The following is a 15,398-nucleotide window of genomic DNA, read 5'->3' as shown; positions in this document are numbered from 1 at the left end:
ACGAATAATAATAATAATGATAAAGTCTTCCTACAGCCTCAATAAACGAATTCTATATGCGAAATGCATTGTGTTAAAGAACTACCAAATCTTATATCGAGAAATGGAAACTCATATCCACGTCGTAAAAAAGACTCAATACAAATTGTAGGAAATCTCGTAAGAAACTGCATAAAATCCGCAAGGGTCGGAGTGGATCATAATGTACAGAACATTGAGAAGCATCGCAGGGGATTTTCTCTTTTTTTGAATAAGAAGTCCAGAATACTGCCCAAGACGAGACGTTCAGTGTACTGCACAAAAAGAAATTGTAACTAATCTCTATATTATGTTGTTTTGTTTTCGCTTTTTAGGAATAGTCAGCGTTATCATTCACATTATAATATTAACCGTGTTTTAAAATATCTTGAGGAGGCAAAGGTTTACATTTATTTCTGAAAGCGCTTCACGCAAAAATCATCATTAAAAAGCCCCTAATTAAAGCCTCTTTCACAAATTGCATAAATAAAACAGGGCAATACAATAATGCAAACACGGGGGCCAGTTGGTTGATCATTCTGTGGAATACTGCGCTACTTGATATGCAGAGACAAATGGAAGACGACACACGAATGAAGCGCAAACTTACAACTATTTATTTTTATCGACAAAGCACGTACATATATACAAAAGGCATTCTTATCAAATCACAAACACATCACGTGTGATCACGCACGTTATCATTTCGACCACAACTCCGCATCTGCACAGCTATCATATCTAGCTCCTTCTTTGTGAGAGCCACAGAAGATGTACTAACGCAGGTATCTTTTTCTGCTGACTCTGTATATCAAGTAGCGCAGTATTCCACAGAAGGGCAATACAGTTCTAATACTCATGTTATTTCTCTCTACATGCGGGGTGCGATCATATTTAGGTTCCATAGTATAATGAATCTACATACTCGACAAAAGGCCGCACGTCTTTCTCATCATTTTGGTGGTGTGCAGAATTAAGGGTAGTAGCATGGATTTCAAATTAGCTATTCAATATACTGTCGGGAAGCCTCTTCAGTGCGCACTACGCACAGACGCTATTTTTTGTACAAGTTATAGACATGTTTCTGCTGCGTTATCACATTGGTTATTGTTCTGTTACTCCTCATTCTCATAAATGATTGCATACTTAGGGGTACTATTCGCCATATCAATTTATTCATATGCAATATTTAGAAGACATATCCAGGCAACCTTCATGGCATGATTTGAAGACGCTAGAAGAGAATAACTGTTATTTCTGGAGACAAAACGATATCTGATGTCGGCAGCTGCTGTCTATCTGAGCATTCGGATTGAAGCTAATCACCAAAAAACAAACATGAAGTGGAAATTGGCCAACATATACTCTGAGCCGCTTGTCACCTTGCGGCTTCCTCGGCACCATGCCTGTGAAATATATTCGGCATCAAGTGAAACATTTATTTTCAAACCAATTGCTTTTAAAGTGTAGTAACATAACTATTGGAAAAGAAATCTACGTAGGAACTCATCTAGCTGTATATTCGCCCTCTAAAGTTCCGAGTGACTTCTTTTCTACCCTGTGTACTTAACTAGACCTACTCGCGTGAATATTGTCCCGTTAAAATCTCTTGTTATTTACAGCAGTGTGAGGGGAGCTGCGCCGCCTTAACTTCCTACCCTCGCCGTTGGTGCTGACTCCTTTCTGCCTTCTCCATCGTTTTTCTCTGCTCTTCACCTCGTGGACGCGCCGCAACTCCGCCGCATTGGAAGCACACCGCGGCTAACACATCGTATGAGTTGTCATTTCCCATCTCTCGTGTCCTGCGGGCAAGGCCGTGTGCGCATTGGCAGCTACCGTCGAAGTCGAAGAGTGAGAGCCCATCGTGAGACGCGGAACGAAGCTGATGCAGTCACGCAGACAATCGCGAAGCTAACACTTGTGTGGCGCCTATACCGGCGTGTATCGCCGGGGTTCCTGCTTTTTATTTGATTTGTTCTTTTCCGTGGCCACATTTGTGGTTCTAGCCGTCTGAGTGGCGTGTGGCTCCAAGAAAAGAGATCTAGCCTCCGCTGAAAATCCAGAAACCCAAATTGCATCCTCGCCATCTTTGGAGTACATGCTCTAGGTGGTTCTAAAGCTTTAGCTCTATTGAATGCAAAATTCGAGCACCAGCCAGTTCCTGTGTTTGACATTCGTTAAATATTTCTAAAAGCATAGATTGTACTCCGTGTTGAGCCTGTTCGTCTTGATAATCCAGCATATTTGTGCGAGTGTTTAACATCTGTTATCGATGGTAAGTGTACCGAATGCGAAGCACAAATAAAATTGATACGAACAGCTGTTTGGCACATTTAGACACATAAAGCATTTGAGGAAACTATCTTCCACACGCTTCTGAGGTGCGAAATCTACTGGCAGGCTGTGCTCGCATGCTGAAGCATGTCGACGTGCATCGCACCTCGGTAGGATTAGCTAAGTGAAAATAGAGACAATAATAAAAAGCGACATTGGTGCTTTAGGTGCCCGCTGCCTGCGTAATGTAAACTGAACATATGGCGACTGTAATGATGCTGATGCGGTCGCAGAAACACATTTTTCAATTCAATAACATTGATAAAACGAGCAGCCCCTAATATATCTAGGTTGACTCGTCGACGATAAACCCTGTTATTTTTGTTTTGTGAAAGCAGCACTAAGTATTCGTAATTTGTCGATCAGTGGACAAAGTATGCATGTCACCCCATGCTCTTAGTTCATCGAGCATTGAGGAAGGGCTTCATTCGACATGTCAAGGTTGTGCCTGTGCTCAAAGATTTCAATTCAAGATTGTTATATTTAAAGCCTCCATCCCTATTGTAGTGGTTTACATTACAACGAAGTATTAGCAGTTTGATATAGTAGGGCATATATTGAATATATTGACTGCGGGCAGATTTCAGTATATGGTGGCTGATGTATAAAGGCGACATTTTCCATCCATACCATCAATGATGCATAAGTGCATTTGGGACACATAGTTATTTCTTGTGGAAATTTAAAATTTGAAAGCAGTGATATTCAATGCTTAAAACTCCTGATAAAGAAGACAGGTAATAAGATTTGGTGCTAGCGTTGATTATCTGTATTATTGTAGGCCCCTCAATATTAGTTCATGTAAGGTACTAATGATTTGTAACCACGCAACAAAGAGTGAAAAAGAAATGTTACATGACCGCGAGAAAAGGAAAACCGTACTTACGTCGGAAAACGGTGGAGTGCATTTCACTGAGACACGATGCCAACTGTGAGCTGCATATTTGTCATCTGTGGAAGACAGGAAGAATTGAACGTCAAGTTTTCTCTTTCAGTTCAGTGAAGCAAATGTTTTTCACCCTTCTTCAAAAACAAAGCGACATTAATGGGAACCTTCGCCAGAGCAATCTTGAAGTATGCACTTCATACTTTACTCTTGTCTTGAATACAGCAGTGCATTGCAAAGTGCTAGCAGCGTAAGGCTACGTTAGATATGCAACAACTATTCAGTGTCACCATCTATCTTGAAATTATATGAAGAATAGTACCAAACGGCCGCGGAGTGCGCTTATTCTCAAATGAAACAAACCGCGAAGCAAAACAGGCTATAACATATGACCTTTCTGCATATGTGTTTACTAGACACTGTCCTTGTGAGTGCGATTCATTTCGTTATATCTAGTTTAGTGAAAATATTGCAGGCTCACCAGCAAATACCACACAAACTAATGCAAAATATACCGGCAACTTCATTCCCAAACCAAAGCAACCTCTACAATTTGCGCTATTCTCCTATAGCTTGGTATGTACATAGGCGGGATAAATATATAGGACCGCTGTATCCATCCACCTCTATACAATATAGACAATTCTGGTTATGTATTGTATCTCCATATCTCAACCACAGCTTTGACTGCAATACATGATTGCTATCTTGAGTCAGACATATACTAAAATTGCATTGTATTGCCACTCATACTAAAACAGAATGGATTGGGTGTACCTCCCTTCTTTTCTGAACGTCTAAATCTTTATTGTTTCACAATATTCAAAAGAAGAGACGTCCTGCGTCAATAAGTCGATACAATGCAGTAGAGCCAATAGCAATGGTTCACCTGTAGTACGGAGAGCAGAAATGTTTTGAAATCCCACCACCTGAAAATTAGTCATGGTGGCTATTACAGTCGGTTAAGCATGCATTGCGAGCAGCGGTTTCTACACTTCTGTGTTCCACATTCCCATTTCGGGTCAGGTTTCATGACTTATCAGCCCTTAAAACACCAGTATGAGGGAAATGTTTGTGGGGACTGCCCTTTATCCGAATTTTAAAACCGATGATTGCGGAATATGTAAGCAACAGAGGGTTCAAATAAATTACGATATAATTTACAGGTATCAACATATTTCTTATTGTTACCAAAAAACCTCAAGAAGTAGCAGAAATGTCGTCTCTTTTTGTGAAGAGGACACTTTCTGAGGATTTTTTTTATTTGAGAATAATAAAATGGGTTTGTAACTTCAAATGAAATGCCATTCTCAGGCAGCTCCTATAGTTTAAACCTGGTATACAAACAAAATGCAAATTAAGGTTATTGGAATTTCTGGTGTAAACGTACAATTCAGTGCACATGTTGTAAGCAATGAACAATTAAGTACACACCGCAAGATGTGTAACATTATATGTGGTTTGGTTTAGGGGCTTACAATTACAAAACAACTCAAACTATGAGAGACGCACTAGGAGCGGGTTTTTGACATACCAAGGAGCCGTTGTTTTACTACGCGGCCTGATATTATTCAGCGCATGGGGTTGTTGCTTTATGGATTCATCCAAAAGGCGCCTTCGAGCCCCGAATTAAACGCTGCTACTTGGATTCACCATTCGAGAGCATGAAACAATCAGCATATCCGGCGGTGTAGAAAATGATATTCTATTGGACGGTATCTTTGGCATCGAATGGTATGAAATTTTAAGGGGATGAATGGGTTGCGTTGTAGTGTGGTGTAGTATGCTATGATTTATTTCACTGGCCACTGACCATGGTGAAAAACAAATGACATTGTGGGAGAGCTACGGCTCCGTTGTTCACAATCAGTAACTGGCCGGAAGTCCTGGTCTTTTGGCAACGGTTATTATCGTTCTTAAAGGTTTTACCTAGATAGAGTGCGAAAGGCCATTATTCTCGTTTACTGTGTTAGCATAGTCTGGATGATTAGTGGCACCATATTTCGGCGGGCTGGTATATTCTCTTCCGTTGTCATTATATCTACATCATCCCAGTTAATTTTGTGGCCAGTCTCCTGCGCTTGCTCCGCCATTGCGTTCGTTGTAGCATTTCCTTTACGTTCATCGTACTGATGAACTTTTAGGCGTCTTGTGAAATATTTTGTTTCGCCTATCTAAAATGATTGACAGTCGGCGCAGGCAATTTTGTTAACCACGCTGGGAAACTTGGCACAAGGGAGATTGTCTTTCGCGTTTTATTATTTCTTATTTTTGTTGTTTGGACATGTGCGACACGGACACCATGATTGTAGAACATCCGCGCCAGCGCCTGCTTATCCCTCAAGCATAATGGTTCGAGGCTCGTTGCGGTTTAGGTGCGTTAGCACTTTCTCCTTTTTTGGCTGTAGACTTCTTAGATGAAGCAATCCTCTTATATTCCGAAGGAAGGAAAGGGGATAGCCCTTTCTTTTCAAGTAATTTTCGATGGTTTTCATTTCATGGTTTTAGGCTGCGTCTTCACTGCGTACTTCCTTAACACGGTTAATTAGAGATGCAACTATTGAATGCTTATGACTGACCAGGTTCGCAGAAATAAAATTTGGTATCTTCAAGAATCCATTGGTTTCCAGTAGATGCGAAAACCAAGACCATTGAGAGTACGAGTTACCATGGTGTCGGGTAACGAGAGACCGCCGTCTGACTCTCTCAAAAGTAAAATAATCTGAGGGCTCAATGGTGTTGAGGTGATCGAGGAAAGTGCGCTTGGAGTTTCGGTCTATGAGGCAGAAGTAGTCGACCACACATCTTAAAAATACTTTTGGTCGCTTTTGGAAGGTGGCTAAAGCTTTGCTTTAGATGGCCTTCATGCCTTTGATGTTAGCCGTTGCGGCCGAGAATTGCTGCACCCGTTGCTGTGCCAAATGTCTGTTGGTAGAAGCTGCCGCTGTACTTAAACTACATGCTGGCGAGACAGAAGAACAAAAATTGGCAAAGTACCTCTGCTTCTAACGGCGTCTGATCTTGCCACCAGGTATAATTTTCGAGGCATTATTTACATATCTCACTGCGAGATCAACAGGTGCGCTTGTAAGTAGCAAGTAGACATCTAAATAATCAATCTCTTCTTTGGCTTCTAGGGTGATCGCTTAGACCTTGTCAATGAAGTTAGATTAATTCTTGATTTCCTTGCCTGTCTCGTCTAGTAGCAGAGCCAGAACTCCATGAAGGTACTGTGACAATGAGTACAACGAAGACTTTGTAAATTTTACTATGTGTGTACCTTTGGCAATCCGTATATGGGGGCGCTGAATCATTTCTACATAGTAACTGATAATAAAGCCATTTTATAGGCGGAGGGAGACACTTGAAGATTTCTTTGAGCATTTTTAAAGAGATCTGTACATTGGGAGTAGGGTCTTTCGGGATCCGGCAGTACGTGGTCTCGTCTTGAAGCATGGCCTCCATTGTTTCTTAAGAAGACCGCTCAAAGATAGCAGTAACATTTCCTTAAGCTGCAGATAGAATCGCTATATCCTTAATAGCCTGGAGGTTTCAGATTGCTAAGCGTTCATCTGAACAAGAGAGCTGTTTGATGACGTCTTCTTCACGCGCGACAACTCTCCTATCGCCATCGTTCGAACTTTTTCCTGAACGTCTCGTTCCAGAAATCGTACTGCCCCTTCTATAGCGCATGCAACCTTTCGCGGGGAAGGTCCCTTCCCTTGTTTCAAATCCGAACCTCGGCTGACACCTTAGCTTCGGATGTGTTCAGATTTTAGGATGACAGGTTCCGTGTTTCGAAGATTGGTGGGGCCCTGATCGCTGTCCCCTTTTTCGGCAAGTAATGCATGCAGATTGTGATCTCTCAATTTCAGATGCATCTCCTCTCTTCTGTACATTTGTTGGTTCGCAAGCAACTGAATGCTGGCGAAGGAACTTCTTTGCTGGCTTACATTCTTCAATCCTTGCCTGAAGGAGATGACGTTCAGCTTTTGCAACCAAATAGAGACCAAAACGAGTTTAACGGTTTCCTTTGAAGCAAATACTTTGGAATAACTTCCTTCGACGACTTTCGAGATGGAAACGCAGGTGCATGCGCCACCAGTGAGTCTTGCCAAGGTGGTTACAAAACAGCGTATTGCGGTGACGGCCGGTAGCCCATATGTATATTGTAATATGTGATATGGTGGTGTAATGTATGAAATGCTATGGCGCGGAATGCTGTGGTATGTAAGCTATATCATATTTGATACACCCAGTAACGAAATTAGGTTGTTGTAATTATTTCGATTTATTACCTTTCATAAATTCAAGTGCAATGAAATAATTTGACTTGTATATTGGACAATTAATGAATTCCATTTGAACAATAATTTCCTAGCAAAAGTAAAGATTGCATTCCGGAATTACTTGTATAGGCGAAACAAAATACACGGTATGGCGCCTCGAAAGCAAATAAAGTGCGGCAAGCATAAGTCCTTGTACATATAAGCAAAAAAGGATAGAACTGTTTAGCACTGCGTGGCTGAAAGCGATGACACTGCAGCTGGGTTTTCTTGCAGTCGTGCAGAATACTACGGGCAATCGCGACCATCAAAAGCAGCAAAATTTAGGACACCGAGAGGCCGCGGAGGGGATGATGGCGCGTGATGTAGCTCATAACAGGCGAGGATCCGGCGACTGCCTAAATTATGTAGGCGAAGGATGGAGTGGTCCTTGTGTAAACTTGAGGAAGGAGGCGGGGAAGCGGCACAGGTAGAAATACCCGTGACGTAAGCATTACCGAGAGCGGAAATTGTCGTGGTCAATTCCTAGGCCCCGATGCAATAATGTGCGCCGCCGGCTTCAAACAATGGATCTACAAGACATAAGGCTCTGGATTCGCTGCTAGTTGATAAATTGAGCACATTGATGAGAGAAATCTTCGCCCATGCATTCTTTTTCGCCGTTTCGTTGGCACTGTCGGATCTTTGCAACGGCGAATGCCTTAGGAAAGAAGAGGGAAGGAATAGTTATCTTGGAAGACATTTGATGTGAAGAGGGCAGAATGTGCCCACCGTGTCAGGAGAGAGGCTGTTGCTTTTGTACGCTCTTAATATGCGAGAAACCAAGATGTAGTTTAGGAGGGATTCCATTACTCTGAGGAAGTAATTGTAAAGTTATGAGGTTACTCTAGGAAGCAGTAGTTTTGATGCAATATAGTTACATTAGTGAGATGTTTACAAAAGTAATTGTTAAGCCGTCGCTATTCTCCACCTGAGCTCCCATGAATTCTCTACGAAGCCCTTCATTTTAAGAAAGGTAAACATATTCTTCATTCCGGTTCTACGAACATTTTCCGCGGAACCATACTTTTAATTCCATGCCATATTGACTACTTTCTGCATATGTTTATGTTGAGAACCACGATGCGATTCTGCGTACCAAAATATGGCCATGATTTTGCTGTAACTAATGTGACCATCTAAATATTGGCAGAAATTATAAATAAGATGGTCGTCATTTGAATCCATGTGTGATTGGCACGCTTGGCTCCACAGCCATAGGCATAGCTTCAGGCGTTCTGGGCTAGAAAGGCTTACATGTGCGTGCTGGGCGTCTATGTACATCAAAAGAAAACGCTTGATTCAAGACGAAAAACAACCCATTTGGCGCAGTTTTGACTCGTGACAGTGTCAAGTCGAAATTGCAAACACATTGGGGATCCTAGCATCATCCTTGTTTGTGACTAAGAGCCAACACCAAGCTATCGCAGCCGCATGGGGAAAAATGTAGCTTGGTACAGACAGCAGAAGAATGCGCACAATGTATTTCAGAAAAAACCGACGGTGATTTAGCCAGATGGCTAATATGTCTATGATCCAGAAACTTTCTGGTTTAGGCCGCATGATTCGATAGAAGGCCTTAAAATCGCAGCGCTTTTAGATATTCCCGGTGGTTTTCACACAAGAAGGGGAATTGCTGCATTGCTTTCCGAATCGCTAAAATCACATATAAGAGGTGAAATATATACCGAGGATACCGCTGTTGCAAAACTGAGGGGAGAGGAGCGACATCATTTGCTACTAGTGTCTGGATTATGTATACACTGTGGCCTAGGCCTGGGCGTTTCAGTAACTACTCCCGAATAAAAACTCCAAGATGAGAATGCCACAAATGTTTTGCTGCAAGGCTTCGGGTTCGCATAGGATGAGACGTTTTGTTATCGGTCGCTGCGTCCGCCAAATGTGATCCCATGTCATTGAAACTGTAATTAAAACGCCTGGATATCACGTGAAGTGTTTGTGAAGTGAATTGTAGGGGACAAAATGGAGATGGCTGAACAGGATTGAAGATTGGCTAATGTTAGACAACTGCTCTGGACACATATTTACGCACGTCTCAGCAACTAGGAGGTGAGTTTCGCATGGTAAGCAGCGCTTCAGTCCAACTACTACTTGATATTATCTCCATAAATAGGCAACAGTACATTGCAGGTAGCATGTTGTGCTGCGGCGTCTAATAAATAATTAAATACTAAAGCCTGAAGCAATCACTGGGCTACGGCAGGTAAAACAATCACAGGTATGGGCTGCGAAGCTCATGACTGTGAAGTGTTTTCCAAGCTAGATAATTTTGCAGCTCCTCATCCTTGTTTCCAGTGTCTACATTGAATCACAACCTGGTCCATTTGTAAGGCCATTGAACCTTAAAACAAATAAACTCCTGGCCTTGACGATATAAATTACTTAATCTTTAATCATTATGCTGAAATGATTTTTCATTTTCTTATGATCTTTTTTCGGGCTCCTCTTTCGTCTTCAAGCCTACCATTCGATTGGAGGGGGGCCCGTGTTTCACTCATCCATAAGAAAGAGGATGTCGCATTGTTTAACAATTGTCGCTTCATATCACTGACCTCATCATGCTGCAAACTTCTTATACACATTATAGCTAATTATATAGAAACCTTTCTTGACGACAACATATTATCGCCTTTGCAGCATGGATTTTGGATATGCTTTCCTCCAGTCACCCAGCTCATATCTGTCGTTAAGAATTTTGCACAGGTTCTTGACCATTGCGGCCAAGTAGACGTCATATTTCTAGATTTTAAGAAAGCCTTTCGTTTAGTTCCGCACAGTGCGCATATCTATAAAGTTGAAACTCTTGATCTCCCTTTGTTGATTATTTGTAGGGTTTCGGCTCTTATATGTGAAATGTTTTAACATGTAAGTATCGATGGTAGCAGTTCAAGCCAACTTGGGTGACCTCCGGTGTCCTGCAGGGCATGATCCTTGGGCCGCTACTGTTTGTTACCTATATCAATGACATTACCGAAGCAGTTACTCTACCTCCCTGTGCAAATTCAATTTTTTGGCGATGATTGTGTTCTTTATAATGAAATTATGCTCCAGGCATCCGGATTTTACTTATTTCTAACCGACATTGTATTAAGGAATGGTGAAATAAATTGGAAACGAAACTAAATGCTGAAAAGAAAGTATTTATGCGCATCACTAACAAAAAAGAACAGTGTTTCTTTTTATACAATCTTCCCACCCGTAAAATTTCAGAAGTGCAAGAGCACAAATACCTCGGTGTAACAGAAACGAATAACCTTAGCTGGAATAAACATCGACACCGTATGCTCGTATTCCTTTCGTAACCTTTGCTTTCTTAGACATGAGCTAAAACAAGTTCCTTCCAACATCAAACAGTTGGCATATAGCACAATAATTAGATCTAAACTTGAGTATACATGTATTGTTTGGGATCCGCACATAAAAACTAATATTCAGTTCAGTCGTTCAGCCGTGTCCAACTCTTCGTGACCCTATAGACCATATCACGCCCCGCTTTCCGGTCTCTCACTATCTTCCTAACATCACAAATCTTCATCTATAGCGCCTCGAGGATGCCATCTAACCATCTCGTTCGCTGTCTACCTCTTCTCCGGTGACCCTCAACCTTTCGCAACATCAAATTTTTCTCCAGCGACTCCTCTCTTCTCATCAGATGACCAAAGTAGCTGAGCGTTAACTTTAGAATTTGGCCCTCCAATTAGCAGTCAGGGTTTATGGTCGCCAATATCGACTGATTTGATCTTCTGGCCGTCAAAGCAGCTCTCAAGAGTCTCCGCCAGCACCACAATTCAAACGTGTCTTCGGCGCTCAGCCTTCTTCACACTATAACTCTCGCCTCCATACATCACAACTGGAAAGGCGATAGCACGAGATATACGGATCTTGGTTGGCAATCTAAAGTATCTGCTCTTTACTAGGCTGTCAAGGCTGTCATGGCTCTCTTTCCCAGAGAAGGCGTCTTCTAATTTCATGGCTGCAGTCTCCTTCCGGGGTAATCTTGGAGCCCAAGAAGAGAAAATCTGTCAGAGCTTCCACTTGTTGTCCCTTGATGCTCTAAGATCCGATAGGGCAAGACGCCATCATCTTTGTCTTTTTATAGTTCAGTTTAAACCCAAAATTCTCACTCTCTTCTTGTACGCGCATCATTAGGCTCTTGAGTTCCACTTCACTTTCTGCCATTAAAGTGCTATCATCCGCATATCTAAGGTTGTTGATACGTTTTAAAGCTGAAGACTAGTCCAGGCCGGCTTTCCTCATGATGAACTGAGCATATAGGTTAAATAGGCAGGGCGACAGTATGTAGCCTTGTCCCACTCCTTTCTAAATCGGAAGCCAATCAGTAAGACCATGCCCAGTTCTGACTGTGGCCTCTTGCCGTTTATACAGGTACCTTAGGAGACAGATGAGGTGAATTGGAACTCCCATCTCTTGAAGAGCTTGCCACAATCTGCTGTGATCTATGCAGTCAAACGCTTTCGCACAATCAATAAAGCAGATGTAGATGGGTTTCTAGAACTATGTTGCTTTTTCCATGATCCAGCGAAGGTTGGCAATCTGGTCTCTACTTCCTCTGCTCTTGCGAAACACAGCTTGCACGTCCGGAAGCTCCCGATCCACATACTGCTGCAGCCTACCTTGGAGGATTTACAACATCACCTTACTAGCATGCGAAATAAGTGCGACCGTGTGGTAGTTGAAACAATATTTAGCACTGCTTTTGTTTGGAATGGGGATGTAAACTGACTTCCTCCAATCCTGTGGCCACTGCAGGGTTGCCCAAATTTGCTGACATAATTTATACAGAACGTTAGCAGCGTCATGGTTCAGGTTTTGAAGCAACTGAGCTGGAATGCCATCAATTCCGCTAGCTTTGTTCTTAGCAAGGCTGGCTAAGGCCCATTCAACTTTTCTCTTCAGGGTGCCCGGCTCGAGTTCAGTTATCACAACCGTCTTATGTTGGGTTTGCACATTCGGGTCCTTCTTGTACAGTTCTGTGTATTCCTGCCACCTCTTCTTTATCTCGGAGGCTTCACTGAGGTCGTTGCCTCGTTTGTCCTTTATCACGCCCAGCTTAGCACAGAAGCTTCCTTTGATATCTTTGATTGTCTTATACAGAGCTCTTGTGTTCCTTAATTGGCTGTTGTCCTCAACCGCTTGGCACTGTATGTTCAGGAAGGCATTCTTACCTCTCCTTGATATTTTCTGGAATTCCGCATTGAGAACCTTGTAGCCTTCTCTTTCACCCATAACTTTTGCCATCCTCATTTGCTCAGCTATTTTCAAAGCCTCTTAAGATAACCAGTTTGCTTTCTTGCATTTTTTTTTGCTTTGGAACTACCTTAGTAGCAACTTGTTGTAATATATCACGAACATTAGTCCACATCTCTTCAGGCTCTCTGTCTTCTAGATATGATTCTTGAAATCGATTCCTCACTTCCACAGCATATTCTGGTGGAATGTGATCCGGATCATACCTGAAAGGCCTTCTAGTTTTCTGCGTTTTCCTGATTCGAAGCCTAAATTTGGCAACAAGAAGCTGATGAATGGCGCACAATCGGGCCCACAGCTTGTTTTTACTGCTTGTATAGCGCTTCTCCATCTCTGCCGGCAAAGAATATAAGCAATCTGTTTCCTGTACTAATCGTCTGGTGAATTTTATGTGTACAGGCGCCTCGTGTGCTCTTGAAAAATTCAACACAAGGCTGTTCGGTTTATATTTTATAAATATCGCGTCACTGACTCACCATCTACCCTGAAGCTTCAACATAACATACAGTCCTTGAATCTTGGCGCAGAATACAGACTAAAATTTCACTTTGTACTAAAAGATAATAAATTATCAATGGCTCCAGCAACGTCTAGGGCAACAAGAAATACACACATCGAATGATTATAACTTTACTTTGCGAGAACTGAAATCTTAAAATTTTCTTTTTTTCCCGCGCACCATTTCCGAATGGAATAAGCTACCGCTATCATCACTTCGTGACGTTATGCCTTAGAAAAAGCCGTTCATTGACATTGTTTTTTCTGCATCTTGCTTTGTACTTGTCTAAATTTTATGCCCAAGTTTTTGTACTTTATGTTTTACCCTTTGTTTCGCAATTGTTGCCCCTTCTGCCAGGCCGATTCACTGGGCCTGCAGTATCCTCAAATAAATAAATAAACAGTGAGCTGCACGAAGGACGCAAGCCAACAGGCTGCAGATCGGCCCACGACCAATCTCGAAGACCAATGCACCGATGAGGATAATGACTCTTCTGACTGAAAATAATTCTCGAAAAGACCGGCATTTTGAGAATTATTCCACCTGTTACTATCTGGTTGAAAAGACGTGAAAAAAACTTTTGTGTATGTGCTAAATTATGCGGTCTTTTGACTATTGGAAACAGTGAGCATTCCTTATTTAAAACAAAGTGGAAATTTCTTCTGGGATGTTGTACAAGAGATATTGAAAGTTATATTCTCTCCTACACTGCTGCCGGCACGCTATTTCACGGCCCTGTAATTTTTCGATGAAACCATAAACAAGTAATTTGCAATTTTACTACACTCTCTTGAATGTGCTCATGTGAAATCCTAGTTCTGAGCACTTTTATCTGCAACATTTTACTGAACTATAATTGTTATTTCGGTATGATAAGTCATGAAAAGAACTATTTCGAAACGGAGTGGCTGATTCTGATGTACTATGCATTCTTTTTTGATCAGCTCAGTTGTGCAGTCGCGTCCGACTCTCTGTGACCCTAAACACTATATTATGCAAAGCTGTTCATTCGCCCATTACCTTTTAAATATCACACAAATTCAGCTGCAGTGCATCGAGGAGGCCATGTAACAATTTCGTTCGCTGCCTACACCTTCTCCCGCATCACTCAATCTTGCAAAGCATCAAGGCTTTCTCAACGTGTCCATCTCTTCGCATGCAATGGCCATAGTAGTAAAAAACTAAGCCTAAAAAACTAAAATTAGGCTTTTCAGTGAGCAGTAAGGGTTTATGTTCGTCGCTATCGACTGATTGATATTCTAACAATAAAAAACTCGCAAGAGTTCAGCCTCCATCACAATTCAAAAGCGTTAAGTATTTGGCAATATATCACCCTCCTTGACAGTCAACCTCTCACATGCTTAACATTCACACATCGCAACGGGAAAAGTTATAGCACGAGCCAGCTGGATCTCGGTTGGCAGTTGCTCGGTTGCTCTATACTAGGCGGTTGCGGCTCGCTATGAGCTTGTTTCCCAGAAACTGGCGCCTCCGAATTTCTTGATTGCACTCACCTTCCAAAGGAAATCTTCGAACCCAAGGAGCGATAATTGACGTGGCTTCCACCTCTTGTCCCTGCTTTTTGTAAAATTTAATAAACAAGGTGCTACCGTTTTATCTTCTTAGTTTTCAAACTTCTCGCTCTGTTTTCACGCGCCTCAGAAGCATCTTAAGTTGCCTTTCACATTCTGCAATTAAAGTGGTATCATCCGCACCACTAAGGTTAGTTTCTCGTTATCCAGCTATCTCCACTCCAGCTAAATACTCATCAATCCCGGCCTTCCCCGTGTTGCACTCATCATATATGGTAAATACCCATTGCCAAAGTATGCAGCCTTGTCTCATCCCTTTCCTAATCGAAACCAATCTGCTTCATTTGGCTCACCAATCCCAACCCTGTCTGGAATTGCGGCAACTTCACTGTCTACTTCAGCATTCCAGTGCGCTATTAGAAAGAGAATATCTGATGATAGAGTGCGGTCTAGAAAGCACTGCAGACCACCACAGAATATCTCAGTATCAGCTTCAGCCCCACAGGGCACATAGA

At 42.1% G+C, this 15,398-nt stretch overlaps 1 protein-coding gene across 2 annotated transcripts in view; it reads right to left on the bottom strand.

Annotated features, from left to right (window-relative positions):
* The window catches only part of LOC146174909 (uncharacterized), a 51,734-nt gene extending 36,701 nt beyond the window's left edge, over positions 1-15,033 (bottom strand). The window contains exons 1-2 of one of the 2 annotated variants that reach the window (XM_084583273.1): positions 14,866-15,033; positions 3,239-3,303 (exon numbers count right to left, since the gene is read on the bottom strand). Coding sequence is in view for 1 of the 2 variants with exons in the window: in XM_084583272.1 (XP_084439398.1) it covers positions 3,239-3,303; positions 3,720-3,765 (111 nt within the window). In the remaining variant the exon portion in view is untranslated. Of the gene's footprint in view, positions 1-3,238; positions 3,304-3,719; positions 3,808-14,865 lie in introns of those variants that run through there. The other variant, XM_084583272.1, reaches the window with a different exon arrangement.
* Between the last annotated feature and the right edge of the window lie 365 nt (positions 15,034-15,398).

The sequence above is a fragment of the Amblyomma maculatum genome, chromosome 11, assembly GCF_055883805.1.
Source record: "Amblyomma maculatum isolate TAMU_Amacu chromosome 11, ASM5588380v1, whole genome shotgun sequence".
In the NCBI taxonomy this organism is placed as follows: Eukaryota; Metazoa; Arthropoda; class Arachnida; order Ixodida; family Ixodidae; genus Amblyomma; species Amblyomma maculatum.
Note: the sequence above shows the minus strand (reverse complement) of the source record. Positions and strands in the feature narration are given on the sequence as shown.